Here is a 13,913-nt window from a genome sequence, read left to right as displayed (position 1 = left end):
TGAGGAGATATATGAGAAAAAAAAATATTGGTACAAGAAATATCTGAGATTTTACTGCCTATATGTTCTAGGATTTTTATGGTTTCAGGTCAAACATTTAATCTTTAATCCGTTTTGAGTTTATTCTTGTGTGTGCTGTAAGAAGGTGGTCTAGTTTCACTTTTTTACACATATCTGTGCCACTGTCCCAACACCATTTATTGTATAGACAGTCTTTACCCCATTGTATGTTCTTGCCTCCTTTGTCAAATATTAACTGACCATAAAAGCATAGGTTTATTTCTAAACTCTCTATTCTGTTGCATTGATCTATATACCTGTTTTTATACCAGTACCATGATGTTTTGATTACTATGGACTCGTAGTATAATTTGATATCGGGTAGTGTGATTCCTCCAACTTTGTTCTTCTTTTACATGATTATGGTGGCTAAGTAGGGTCTTTTGTGGTTCCATATGAATTATTAGAGCATTTGTTCTAGTTCCATGAAATATGCCAGTAGTATCTTGGTAGGGATTGCGTTGAATCTATAGATTGTTTTGGATACTATGGACATTTTAGTGATATTAATTCTTCCTATCCGTGAACATGGTATATGATTCCACTTATTTGTATCTTTTCAGTGTCTGAGTACAGGTCCTTTACATCTTTGGTTAAATTTAATTCTAGGTATTTTATTTTTTGAAGCAACTTTGAATGTTTATTTTTAATTTTCTTTTCTGATAGTTCATTACTGGTGTGTAAAAATGCAACTGATTTCTGGGTGTCTATTTTGTATCCTACTCTTTATGCTGTGAATTCACTTCCAAACTGTAGTAGCTATTGCCTTCTTCCTCCTTTTTAATGTTATTACTTCCCTTTAACCTTCATGAAATATCAAAGTGTATAGTATCCTATTCTGAAAAGTGCTACTGCTTCTGTCTGCATGTTAGTGATTTCATTCATAGTTTTGTGACCTTTATTTCTGGTAGAATAACCCCCTTGAGTATTTCCTTCAATGGGGAAGTCTTCTGGTGGTAAATTCCTTTAGCTTCTGTGTGTCTGGAAAAGTCTTTATTTCTTCTTTACATCTAAAAGTTAACTTTGCTGGATATATTATTCTTATCAGGTAATTTTTCTCTTTTAGTAGTTTGACTATTTGATTCCACTTTCTCCTAGCTTGTAGGGTTTCTGCTGAGAAATCAGATGATAATCTAATGGAATTTCTTTTATCAGTTACTGTCCTCTTTTCCATGGCTGCCTTGAGAATTCTTTCTTTGTTGTTAATTTTTGATAGTTTTGATACAGTGTGCCTTGGAAAACACCTTTTTCGGTTAGAGATAATTAGGTGTCCTGTTTGCTTTTTAGACTTGAGGATCTAGCTTTTTCTGTAGGTCTGGGATGTCCTTTTTAAATATTTGTTTGAATAAGATCTCCCTTCCCTTCTCCCTCTTTTCTTCTTCTGGTATGCCTATTATTCTTATATTACTCTTTCTTATAGAGACAGTTCTTGTAGAAGCTTTTCATTGTTTTATATTTAAGTCTCTTTCTTATTCCCTCTGTGTCATTTCTAGATTTCTATCTTTGATATCACTAATCCTTTCTTCCATCTGGTCAGCTCTATTTCCTGTGCTTGCTTGCTCATTCTTTATTTCTCTTATTGAGTTTTTCATCTATAGAATATCTATATGGTTCTTTTTTAAAGTTTCAGGTTCTTTGGTAAACTACTTGTTTTGTTCATTGATATTATTTCTGAGTTTATTAAACTGCCTATCTGTGTTTTCTTATAAGTCATTGAGTTTTCTTAGAAGTGCAATCTAGAATTCTCTGTCACTTAAATCACATATTCCCACTTCTTTTTGTTTATTTCCTGGAGATTTTTTCATTTTCTTTCTGAGATGCCTTGCTACCTTGGTTATCCATGGTATTTGATGCATTCTTTCTCTGTCTAGACATCTGCATATGAGTGGCACTTCTCTAGTAGACTGATAAGAAGTCTTTCTATGGTTTTCCAATAGAGCTGCGGGCCATGAAAGATGTCCTGTGTTCCCTGAGAAAGTGGGTGTCCCCTCTGTGTTCAGGTCACCTCAGTCTCAGGGCATCAACCTCACAGGGGAAATGTGGTGGACAATGGGCTTCCAAATCCATGAAATCATAGTGCTGTCCCCTGCGACCTGATGCCACCAGCAGTGCAGCCTCAGTGGGCGGGGTGAGGTGAACTGGGGAAGGCTGACTGGTGCTTCTGCTGCTTTGTTCTCCCATGAATGGTGACTGGCAGAGCTCAGTGATCTCCCCCCTGTTTCTTCTCCCCTCCCCAAACCCTGGGATTAGTCACAGAGTCTGTGGCTCAGGGAAAAAATGTTTCGATAGTACCAGTTTTCAGGTTTGCAGACAATGAGCTCTGCAATGCAGCACTCACTGCTACAACTTCTCCTGGGGCCTGCTGCTAGCTCTGGGAGGGTCAGGGGAGAGAGCCAGGCTCTGTGGCTTTGTTCTCTGTCTAGAATGCTGCTTGCCAAACACCCATGGCCACCTCTCTGTGCTTCCTTCCTGCCCAGGTCACTGGGCCCAGCAGCAGCACACTCATCACTCCTGCAGGAATGCTCATTGTATTGCTCTGTTTATCCCGGCTTAAGGGAGTGCTGGCAGCAAACTGATTCCTCTCTTCTCTGGGCTGAGCCCAGCAGTACACTCTAGGCTGTGAGTTCCTGGCTGCATATCTCTAGTATCATCTCAGCTCTTCTCCCTCCCCACCTCTCCGCCTCACTCTCACTTGCTCAATTTCAGATGTTTCGATGCATGGATCCCTCAGATGTCTTTATGTGTCAAGCAGGGAATCCTTTTTTTAAATTATAGCTGTTCAAATTGTTGAAACTTCAAGGGGAAACTTTAAAGAGACCTCTCACGCTGCCATCTTTCTGACATCCTCTAAACTTTTTAAGTGCCTACAATGCATCCAGTTTTAAGCACTGGTGGTTTGAGAGTAAATTAGACAAAGGCTCCCCCTCATTGAGCCCATATTTCAGGGGAGGGATCATAGGCACTATCATTGTTATAATATAAAGCCAATATTAATACATCATAAAAAAGAGAAAGCAGGATAAGGGGAGAAGAGAGATGCAGCAGAGGTTTCTTTGAGGAGGTGGCATTTGAGCAGAGGCTTTTCTGAAGGAAAAGACTCATGTCAACAGGCGGGAGAGTGTTGCAGGCAGAGAGAACAACACAAAAGCCCTAAAGTGGGAACTACATTGAGATCTTTGAAAGACTAGCAGGAAGAGCATAATGACTGGCATGGAGTGAGCTAGAGGGAAGGTGACAGGACACAAAATTGTTGAGGTAATGAGGGGTCAGATCATGAAAAGTGATGGCATTCTCAAGAGGAAGTGGTGTTCAGCTAAGTATTTGAAGATGTTTGAGCGTGTTTTAGTTGTCACAGTGCTTTGGTGGAGCACTACTTGCATTAGTGAGTGTCAAGAACTGTGAGGAACCTAGGACTACCCTATTTGCAAGCTAACAGGTTAGCCTGTCACAGTTTCAGGGGTGCTGATAAACGGCCCCAGGCTTCTGGTTGTCTACCTTTTCCTCTGGAGAAAGACACTTTTTATCTTTTAAGGCTGTTTGTTATAAAAATATGCTTTAAAATTTGGTGGGAGAAACAGCTTTTAGTGCCTTGTTCATAAGATGTACAGAAACAGAAGAGACCCCAGGAGAATTGTTTCCCAACAATGAGCAGCAGCCATGGAGACTACACATGCTTCAACACTTAGTGAAGAAGTATCCTGCCCAAAATGTCAGTTGTTCCTCCTTTACACAACACAAAGGGCCTTACAGGATGGTATAGAATTTATTTTTGTTCTAAGTGTTCATGAGAAATTTTAATATTTTTGGGTAACATAATATGTTTTTAAGTTTGGGGAAAAGGATCCTTACTATTACTAAGGGTGAAATGGGGTGGGGGCAAAGTTGGAGGCAAGGAGACCAGTTAGGAGACTGTTGTAGCAGGCCAGGTAAGAGAGGGGGGCAGTTGAACCTGGGGAGAGAGGGTAAGAATGGGTACTTAGGACAGGAGGAAGGGATAACTGGTCAATTTCAGAATGTGTTTTGAATGTAGCAGAGACAGGACTTGCTGATGCGTTGAATGTGCTATGTGAAAGAAAGAGCAACAAGGTAAACACTTCATTTACTGAGATGGCTAAGGCTTCAGGAAGAATGGGTGTGGGGGATGGGAACCAGGAGTTCCGTCTTGAACCTGGGAAATGTGAAATGCAAATTAGTTGTGTTGGTGGAGATTAAGTGACATAATACATTTTAAGTGCCGGACGTAGAATAAGTCCTTTCTAAAATGTTAGCTTCCTTAGCTTTCCTTATGGGATATTTGACATTTTTAATAGCTTCCTTCTAAAATTTCAGTTCCTTTTGCTTCCATAACATCTTTCTCTCTTTATTCTGTAATCTCTTTAACACATTTTATAGTTCCTTTTCGTGGATGCTCCCCTTGTATGTTTGTCATTTTTTAGCATTCTATCAATTGAAGCTCTTCTCACAGTTAATACTTCAGTGTCTTTCCTTTTAGCCTTTCTCTTGAATAAACATTATATATTTTATATATATATAAAATATATCTATTATACATATATAATGAGCTCTTCATTGTAAATAGAGTTACTATGTGCTTATTTATCTTGTGAACTCTTCCATATCATTACATAGTTTTCTAAAACATCATTAAAACAAATTCTTAAATATTCTAATATTTGGATATACCATAACTTATTAAGTTAATCATTATTACATTTTTACATTCTATTTTTGGTGACTTTTCAAGGTTTGTTAAAAAAACACAAAGTATTTATTATTTTAAATAATTTCAAACTGACAGGGAAAAATTGAAAGAAGAATACAACGTTTACAACATATACAAGAATAAACTCAAATAGATTATAGATTTAAATATTAGACTTTAAACCATAAAAATCCTAGAAGAAAGCATAGGCAGTAAAATCTCAGACATTTCTCATAGCAATATTTTTTTCTGATATATCATCTCAGGCAAGGGAAACAAAAGAAAAAATAAACGAATGGGACGGCATCAAGCTAAAAACTCTTTGTAAGCAAAGGAAACCATCAACAAAATGAAAAGAAAACTCACTTAATGGGAACATATTTGCCAGTGATATATCTGATAGAGTTAACATTCAAAATTTACAAAGAACTCAACACCGAAAAAAACAAACAAACCAGTTAAAAAATGGGCAAAGAATTTGAATAGACACTTCTCCAAAGAGAACATGCAGATGGTCAATAGATATATGAAAAAATATTCAATGTCACTAATCACCAGAGAAATACAAATTAAAACTACAATGAGATTATCACTACACACCTGTCAGAATGGCTGTCATCAATAAATCAACAAACAAATGTTGGCAATATGTGGAGAAAAGGGAACCATATTGCACTGTTGGTGGGAATGAAGATTGGTGCAGTCACTGGAAAACAGTATGGAATTACCTCAAAAAATAAAAATTGGAACTGCCTTATGACCCAGCGATTCCACTTCTGGGAATATATTAAAGACCCAAAATACTAATTTGAAAGAATATATGCACCCTTATGTTCGTGGTATCATTATTTACAAAAGCCAAGATATGGAAAAAGCCCAAGTGCCCATCAGTAGATGAGAGGATTAAACAGCTGTGGTACATTTACACAATGGAAGGAAATCTTACGTTTTCTGCCAGCATGGATGGACCTGGAGAGCATTATGCTAAGTGAAATAAGCCAGTCAACAAAGACAAATACCATATGATTTCACTCATATGTAGAATTTAATGAAGACAAATAAACAAAATAGAAAAATACTCTTAAATACAGAGAACAGACTGACAGCTGTTGGTGGGGGAGAGGGTTGTAGGGGTAGGTGGAAGAGATGAGTGGATTAAGCAAAGGAAAAAAGAAAACTCACCAACACAGAGAACAGTATCGTGATTATCACAGGGAGAGGAAAGTGGGGGAGGGAGAAGAGGGTAAAGGAGGGATAAATGGTGACAGAAAGAGACTTGATTTGGGGTGGTAGACACACAATACAATATACAAAGGATATATTACAGAATTATTCACCTGAAATCCATATAATTCTATTAACCAATGTCACCCCAATAAATTCCAGAAAAAAAATTTAAAGAAATAGAACAAATGAATGTGTTTGTTCTTGGGCCATTTGAGAGTAAATTACCAATATGATACCTTATTGCCCCAGTACTTCAGTATGTATTTCCTACACACAAACACATTTGCCTACATGACCACATAGAGCCATTCAAATGAGAAAATTAACAATGATACAGTACCATCATCCCATCCTTGGATCTCATTCAGGATTCCCCAGTTTTCCCAATAGGGGTCAGTAGAACAAAAGGGTTCAGTCCACAATCAAGTGGTATTTATTTTTTCCCCACCTCTTGAGTATTCTTCACTCTGGAACACTTCCTCACTTGCTTTGGAACACTATCCTTGATTTCATGGCTTTAACCCTTCTGAAAATTAAAGGCCAGTTACTTTGTGAACTGTTCTTCAACTTTGATTTGTCTGATGTTGCCTTAAGATTAGATTTAGGTTTTGCAGTTTTGCTAGAAATATCACAAAGGTGGGGTTTGCCCTTTCCAGTGCAACCTCTCAGGTGAAACATAATTTCAATTTGTCTCATGAAGGTGTGTTTGGCTGCTTGATTTGGTGGTGTCTGCCAGGTTTCTTCACTCTAAAATCACTTTATTCCATTCTTCAATATTAATGTTTGGAGGGCAGTTGAGACTAAGTAAATATCCTGTTCCTCATTAAATTTTTAGCCACCACTTTCAGCATCCATTAATATTTCTTGGCTGTTTAATTATTGCTACTGTGTTACCAAATGGAAATTCCATAATTCTGTTTTTTCTTTTACATTTATTGGCTCTCACTCTATAAGTCTTCTATAAGGAACAGCTTTTTATTTTCTGAATTTCATGCAATCATTTATCTTTATATCATTGGGTTATAATCATGACTGTCATAATTTATTTTGACTCTAAATTTTCCCAGGTTGGCCATTAGGAGCCCGTTCAAGGTGACTTCTATGTCATCATAACCTCAAAAGTCTTTGAGAATTTTTTTTTTTTTTTTTTTTTTACCTTCTGTTATAGCACAATGCTCCAGGCTTATCTGCTACATTCCTTGCATCCATTTCAAGAATCAGCTACTTCTTTAAGAAATTCTGTTCCTTTTTTCTGGACAGTATGGGACTTTGGAAGCCAAGACCGGGATGCTACATGTTTATTGTTATTAGGATGTCGCTCTCTCAGCCCTATGTGAGAGCAGAGCTTGCAAAAGTATATATGTATATACATATGTACACATACCTATATTGCTATCTATATTTATTTATATTTCTATCTATATCTGTCTACCTATCTACCTATATCTATATATCAATACCTATCTATCCATCATCTATCCATAGGTTCATGCCAGCACCTCCAATCCTAATCCAATACCACAAGGCTCATTCTAGTATTTTCACTTTTCATATTTGTAACGCCCTTCTCCCACAGTAAAGAATATGGATTACATTATCTTTAATACACTTACTTATTTGTGATCAACCAAATGTAAGCGATCTCCTATTGCCCAGGAACCATTGCCTGGCCATTGCTACTCCTGTCCCCACCGCACATGCCCGCCTAGCCTGACTTAGCTCTAACACTATGGCCTGTCTACCACTTCCATCCCTTCAGGCAAAAGCCCTCCTCACTTGAAGCCAGGCTTCAATTCCTCACTCCAAGCCTCTGCAGCCACCATCGTCCACATAGCTGCTCTCTGTACTCTGCTCGTGTCCACCCTGTACTAAGGTGGAATGTCCTGCACACACTCAGGCTGACGCCTACCTTGCTTCACCTCGCCCAATGACTTTTGACTAAATTTAAGGCAGGCATGCACACAAGCAGATAGAAAGGGTGGTAGGAAGACTAGTCCTTTCTTTTTAAACATTTAAGTGGTTTCCAGTTTGAGACTCTTATAAATAGCCTTCCTGTTATAGATCATAATTTTTTAAAAAAAGATATATCAGCTGTATAATTATTCCTTCCTTACTTCCTGAGACCATGAATAAAATTAATATTCTCAGCTCTCCTTCTCAGACTTCCGCCTATCTACCAAAACCTTAGAAAAATATCAGACTCATAGTATATTGCTTGGACGGAGGTAAGATGAAGTGGGCAGCATAATTCCTTAGCTTGATTTCAATGAACAATTCTATCAGGGTCTTCTATATAATGATTTACCCTTAATTATTTTGCCTCAGCAAACTTTAACCTGCAGCAACCCAAAATCTTAATTTTTGCCATTTCCATAATAAGCAAACCAAGTTCAGTTACTTCAATTTCTTTTAATGTCAAAATATGTCAAACTGATTATGCTAAATGAAATTCACCAATATGGTTTAAGATTATTTAAATAAACACTTGGGAAGTTCATCCTTACTTTAATGCTGTAAGACTTTTAAAAGAAGTGGTTATATATTATTTCTTGCTTTAACTTTTTTTATTGTGGTGGTTATTGTTCCTCTTTTTATTGGGGAGAATTTACCTCAGGAAAAAAATACTCTGGAAACTCCCATAAAAAGAACCTTGACGTCAATTAAGTTATTTCCCAATTTTATCCATTTTTTCCTTATTAAGAAAAGACTATTACAACACCATATTAGAATAAAATATCTACCAGGAGTTCAATTTCTGCAGGAATCTATAAAATTATAAATTTCTTCATCTTATGGTCCTTATTTTATGCAAATTTCTATTAACACGGCCCCTACCATTTGTTACATTTTCTAGTTGCTAGGGAAGTATGTTGTTACCTTTGAATTAGTGATGTGCGAGTTAAAAGAAATGATTCATTCTCACTTCCAATTCCTTTTGGATAAATCGAGTATAAGTAAATCTGTATTCCTGAAACTCTGTCCGAGGGAATACAGGTCTCAATTGATGGTCTATGAAAAACTAAAGAGGGAGTTGGTGGAAGATTATGCAATAAAATAAGTATTGGAATGGTATTTCCAATGTTCCCTTTTAAAAATTCACAAAACACATCAGTATAATACTGATAGACTCTGGGAAGCACGAAAGTAAATAAACCCCTTTACTTTGCTTACTCCAGACTTTCTCAAATGTGTTAACCTGGTATCAACATGTGTGTGCATGTTTATGTGCCTAATTCCCCTGTAACAACCCAAGCAGGTGGGTTTCACATGACACACTGTCCAACACTAGCTTTTATAAGTAGCAAGATGTGGTTTATTGTTTGCAAATAGCAAATTGCAAAGTTTTGCAAATTGCAAAAACAAGAGTATCTCAGTGGTTGCCAATTGCTACAGAATTACGCAAGACAATCCAGTCTGACACTCTCTAGCCACACAGGAAGGATTTTCAAGTGCCTAGGTGAAAAATAAAAAGCGATTATTTAAAGATGAAAGGCAAACTTGTTTTTTATTTAAAATCAGGACAGAAACAGAAAGACAAAGATCATGTTGTGATAGTTTTGGGCTTTACTTGGTGCTTCTTTCTTTTTCAGCTGGGCACCAAGGAAGGTTACCTCACCAAACAAGGGGGCCTGGTCAAGGTAAGGAGGCATGTGTTTGCTAGTTCTAGTCACAAAGAAAGAAAATGTGTCAGGGGACTCAATTCTCACTTTGACATTTATGTAAAACATAACTGCCTACCCGTTTTGACCCAGTTATAATATTTCCCCGTTTCTAGAGTTCATCTTTATGACTAATGTTAGTTCAAATTCTGAAAAATCACTTGACTGTTCTTTGGCAAAATCAAATGTATCAGAGTAGCCTGCAGTTAATACCCAAGAAAAAAATACAATCCTTTTTTAATGGTCTAATGGAGGCTGAAAGAAGCAATTTCTAGCATATTTCTTTTTTCTTTTTATTATTATTCTTTTTTTTTCTTTTTTCTTTTTTACAAAGCAATTGCAAATGTTTAATTGTTTTGTAAAATGAAGGGGTTGGTAACTCAGGTCTAAGGGATACCATCCAGTTCAGATTTTGTGTCTTTACAGTTCTGTGCTCTGAAGTTTCAGGGGTATCATCCTCTCCGTGTTTTAAAAAGAAGCTCCATAAATGACTGGGGCAGGAATGAGGGTTGGGTGGTAGAATCAGCAGATTTGCACAAGAGCTTGGAAAGAGCATTGCCAACGTGCAAAACAATTTTAGAAACTTGCGCAAATGACCCGGAGACCCATTCCAAGTTTCCTGAGCCTCCTGCCCCTCTGCGCGAGCCGCCTGGAGTTGTCCAGGCCGGTGGCTGAGCTGAGTGGGAAGTGGCACTGCCAGGGCCTCGCCCGGGTTGGGCCGGCAGCGCAGTGAGGGCTGCAGGCTGGCCCAAAGCCGCCGACACGTTTACCCCAAACCGCTTTCCCCGTTTCATCTGTGCTTCTCCATGCCTGCCTGTGCCTTAGCTGCCTGGCAGCCTCACTTTCTCCTGGAACTAGAATCCCATCAGCCCCGGGCACAATGCAAAAGCTGTCAACAGCAGTGTGCCTAATGGGAGCGGGGCGGGGGTGGGGCTCTCCAGACCGAGTGGGAGGCCTCCGCTGAGCTCCGGGACCACGGAAGGAGTTGACTCTGAGAACCTGACCCCAACTCCTGCCCGCAGAACCCCCAGCCGGCAAGAAGAGCAAGGCACAGAAAGCAGCTCCTGCTAGGCCCCCAGACCAGGGGAACACAGCCAACTCTAGCATATTTCATAAATAAATAAATAAATAAATAAATAAATAAATAAATAAATAAGTTAAATTGTATAAAATGTTACCTAAACGTAAGAAAAAAACCATCACTGGCATTAATGTAACGATGTCAAAAAACATCTCAAAGAAAAGACAATTTAGGACTTTACTAGTCCGGAAGTCCAACTGTGCCTCAATCTGTGTGATCATATTTTTAAAGTTGCTCTGTTTCATTTTACTGTGCCAAGAAGGCCTTCATGAAATATCTCTGTTTGAAGAGTCAGGGCACTTAATATCTCTCAAAGGTACTTCCTTACTTGAATTGAATCTGTACGTTTAGTTATTTGTGTCCCTACTAGACTGGATTCTCCCTAAGGACAGGAAGGATTCATAGCCATAGCAGATTTGTTTTCAGATCCATTGTTACTACCTTGAACTAGGCACACTGGCATTCAGGATAAGGTTAAGGTTCAGTTAGTAAAGCAAGGATGGTGGGGACCCACAGTTTTTGTCATCAGTGTCATGGAATTCTTAGGCAAGGCTTAGAGTATCATGTGGTAGAGGTTCCTAACCCTCAATTATTTACAAAATAAGAATAATATTTGGCATTGTATAGAGAAGGGTGGAGGTGGCAGGGGCGGGGGAGTGGGAATGGGGACATCTGTAATAGTGTCCACAATAAAAATAAAGAAAAAATATGTGGCATTGTATGAGGATTAGTTATAATATACATAAACATCCTTGTATGTAGCCCACATCAGATGCTCAAAAAATGATACCTGTTCTTATTATAGAGTTCATAAGATGGCAATTTTAGTGTTTGTCATAAAACATCTTGAATATTTATGATTGGCTGTTTCTTTTTATTTGTTTAAATATGCTGATGATATCCCTGCCTTTACTATTAGCTTAATGCACAAAATCATTTTAATTTTTATAGATATTTTGAAATTTTTTTCCAGAAATGACACTACAAGACTATGTTATTGTATCTAACCTTTTAGATATTTTTAAAACAAAAGGGGAATGGTCTCATATAAATATTGCATTTCTGTATTCAAAACCTACATGTCCTGATTATTTCTTCTCAGACCTGGAAAACAAGATGGTTTACTTTGCACAGGAATGAACTGAAATACTTCAAAGACCAGATGGTGAGAAACACGATAATACATTTTTCCTTGAAAAATCAGCTCTCTAGATGAAAAGGACATCAGCCTTTAAAATCCCTAAAATTTTCCTTATAAACACTTGAAGCACCTACTAAATGAGTGGAAATGTGAACTCTTGATTCCTGATATTAGCCAAGTTCTTTTGCAAAGACGAGAAGTGTTTCCCAGAAACTATTCTCTGGGACCAGCTAAACTGTGTTAACTTTTTCAGCAATTTCTCCCTTTGTTAAAAGCATGTCCCTTTCCCATGTCCATTTCATTAAGCCAATTGAAATTTACTTTGTTTCCTCTCACTTTCCCTAAGAGAAAAATGACTCCTTTCCATGTGTTAAAATCCATCTCCATCTATTAAAATTGATAAATCAATGTTTTCTTAGTGCGCAGTTTCATGAAAAACCACCCTCCAAACCAGATATGTGTTACTTCCCTTAGTAGATTTTCTATTACCTGTCCCCATGGAGTAAAGGAAATTGACAGTTGCACATAGTGGAAGATTTGTTAGGGAAATAAATGAGGAATAGATTTGTGTGTTTTTTATAATGACACAGGTTATTGTTTTTTTTTAAGTCACCAGAACCAATTCGGATCCTAGACTTAACAGAATGTTCCGCTGTACAATTTGATTACTCACAGGAAAGGGTAAACTGTTTTTGGTAAGTTGTTTTATAAAGGAAATGTTTTTAAAAGTCTTCTTGCCACTTATTTTAGCTGAGGAACAAAACTGTATGTCTTAACGTGTACAGTCATTTTGAACTGAGTGACGTGAATTTAACCATCATGCAGGGCATTTATGTTAGGATTACACATCTGCTGGGTACAGTTGATTAGGCTGTACACTGACCAAGTGATGCACAAAAGAGGATCCAGTTCAGTCTTAGACAGTTTTACTTCTTTGGAGTTTTTCCCTCAATCATAACTTTGTTGACTCCAGTGATGGGTGACTTGTATTGTTATGACAATTTCTGGAAAATGGCATGAAAGTGTTTTGTTCTAGTATAATCAGTATAGCATGACAATTTTCTAACTGGGAAAAGTAAAGTATCTTGAGAAAGAGGGGTCTTACTTCCCACCAACTTTTATTTTATAGTTTTCAAGCATACAGAAGTTGATAGACATATATCCATAAACCCCTCACCTAGATGCATGAATTGTTAATATTTTGCCGTATCTGCTTAATCTCTATCTATTCACTCTTTTTTACCTGAACCAATTGAAAGTAAGGTGCAGACATCATGACACTACCCCTAAACACTTCAATATGCATCTCCTAGGAATAAAAATGTCACTTATAGAACTACAATACTATTAGCACTCCAAAGAAAACATTAATTCTATTGTATTAACCAAGAGTAGATATCTTTTAAAAATTTACATGAAGAAATCATATGAGCTAGCAGGGGTTTATAGTTCTTACATAACAAAATACAGGGAGGCAGGCAGCTGTCTTGACAATGTCAGGTCCTGCGTCTACAATTTTGTTGGCCTCTGCCTCATGCTTGCTACTCCAAAGTTTGTGTAAGTCATGACGAAAGACATAGGGATGGCATCAGCCGTGTCCATCCATTTTTATCAGGAAAGCAGACATGTTCCCAGAAAATCTCCCACTAGATTTCCCTCTCATCTCATTGGCCTACACAGGGCCCCATGGCCATCGCCAGTGGCAGAGGAAGCTAGAAAAGGGAACTAGCATGATTATAATTGGCTTCAGCTAATTATAATTGATCACTTGGAGTTCTGTTAGTAAAAAGAAAGGAAAATGTTATCTGTATTAATAGCCTATTAATAGCTATTAATAGCGTTTCCCATAGGGATTATAAAAAAAGGACAGATCCAGAAACCAGTTTTGTACAGTGTGTGCACAATATCACTCCCTCCCTCCCCGACTGTCCACGCCCCCCTCGACCAGACTTCACTTCAAGGTGTACCTTCTATGCACAGGGACTGATCTCTCATCTATTCAGCGTGAATTGCTGGTATAGACAAAGTATGATGCTCAGGTTT

The 13,913-nt window shown here is 37.7% G+C and overlaps 2 protein-coding genes across 3 annotated transcripts in view; one reads left to right on the top strand and one right to left on the bottom strand.

The window, feature by feature from the left end:
- DAPP1 (dual adaptor of phosphotyrosine and 3-phosphoinositides 1) overlaps positions 1-13,913 on the top strand; it is a 53,953-nt gene that overhangs the window by 37,760 nt on the left and 2,280 nt on the right. The window contains exons 5-7 of the mRNA XM_054591693.1: positions 9,580-9,627; positions 11,832-11,894; positions 12,480-12,565. Coding sequence (XP_054447668.1) covers positions 9,580-9,627; positions 11,832-11,894; positions 12,480-12,565 — 197 coding nt within the window. The remainder of the gene's footprint in view (positions 1-9,579; positions 9,628-11,831; positions 11,895-12,479; positions 12,566-13,913) is intronic.
- The window catches only part of LAMTOR3 (late endosomal/lysosomal adaptor, MAPK and MTOR activator 3), a 35,460-nt gene continuing 28,676 nt past the window's right edge, over positions 7,130-13,913 (bottom strand). For both annotated transcript variants that reach the window (XM_054591695.1, XM_054591696.1), the window contains exon 8: positions 7,130-7,145. The gene's annotated coding sequence lies outside the window, so the exon portion shown is untranslated. The remainder of the gene's footprint in view (positions 7,146-13,913) is intronic.

Source organism: Pteronotus mesoamericanus, unplaced genomic scaffold (assembly GCF_021234165.1).
Source record: "Pteronotus mesoamericanus isolate MK-2021 breed Mesoamerican mustached bat unplaced genomic scaffold, CSHL_Meso_final scaffold_232, whole genome shotgun sequence".
In the NCBI taxonomy this organism is placed as follows: Eukaryota; Metazoa; Chordata; class Mammalia; order Chiroptera; family Mormoopidae; genus Pteronotus; species Pteronotus mesoamericanus.
Note: the sequence above shows the minus strand (reverse complement) of the source record. Positions and strands in the feature narration are given on the sequence as shown.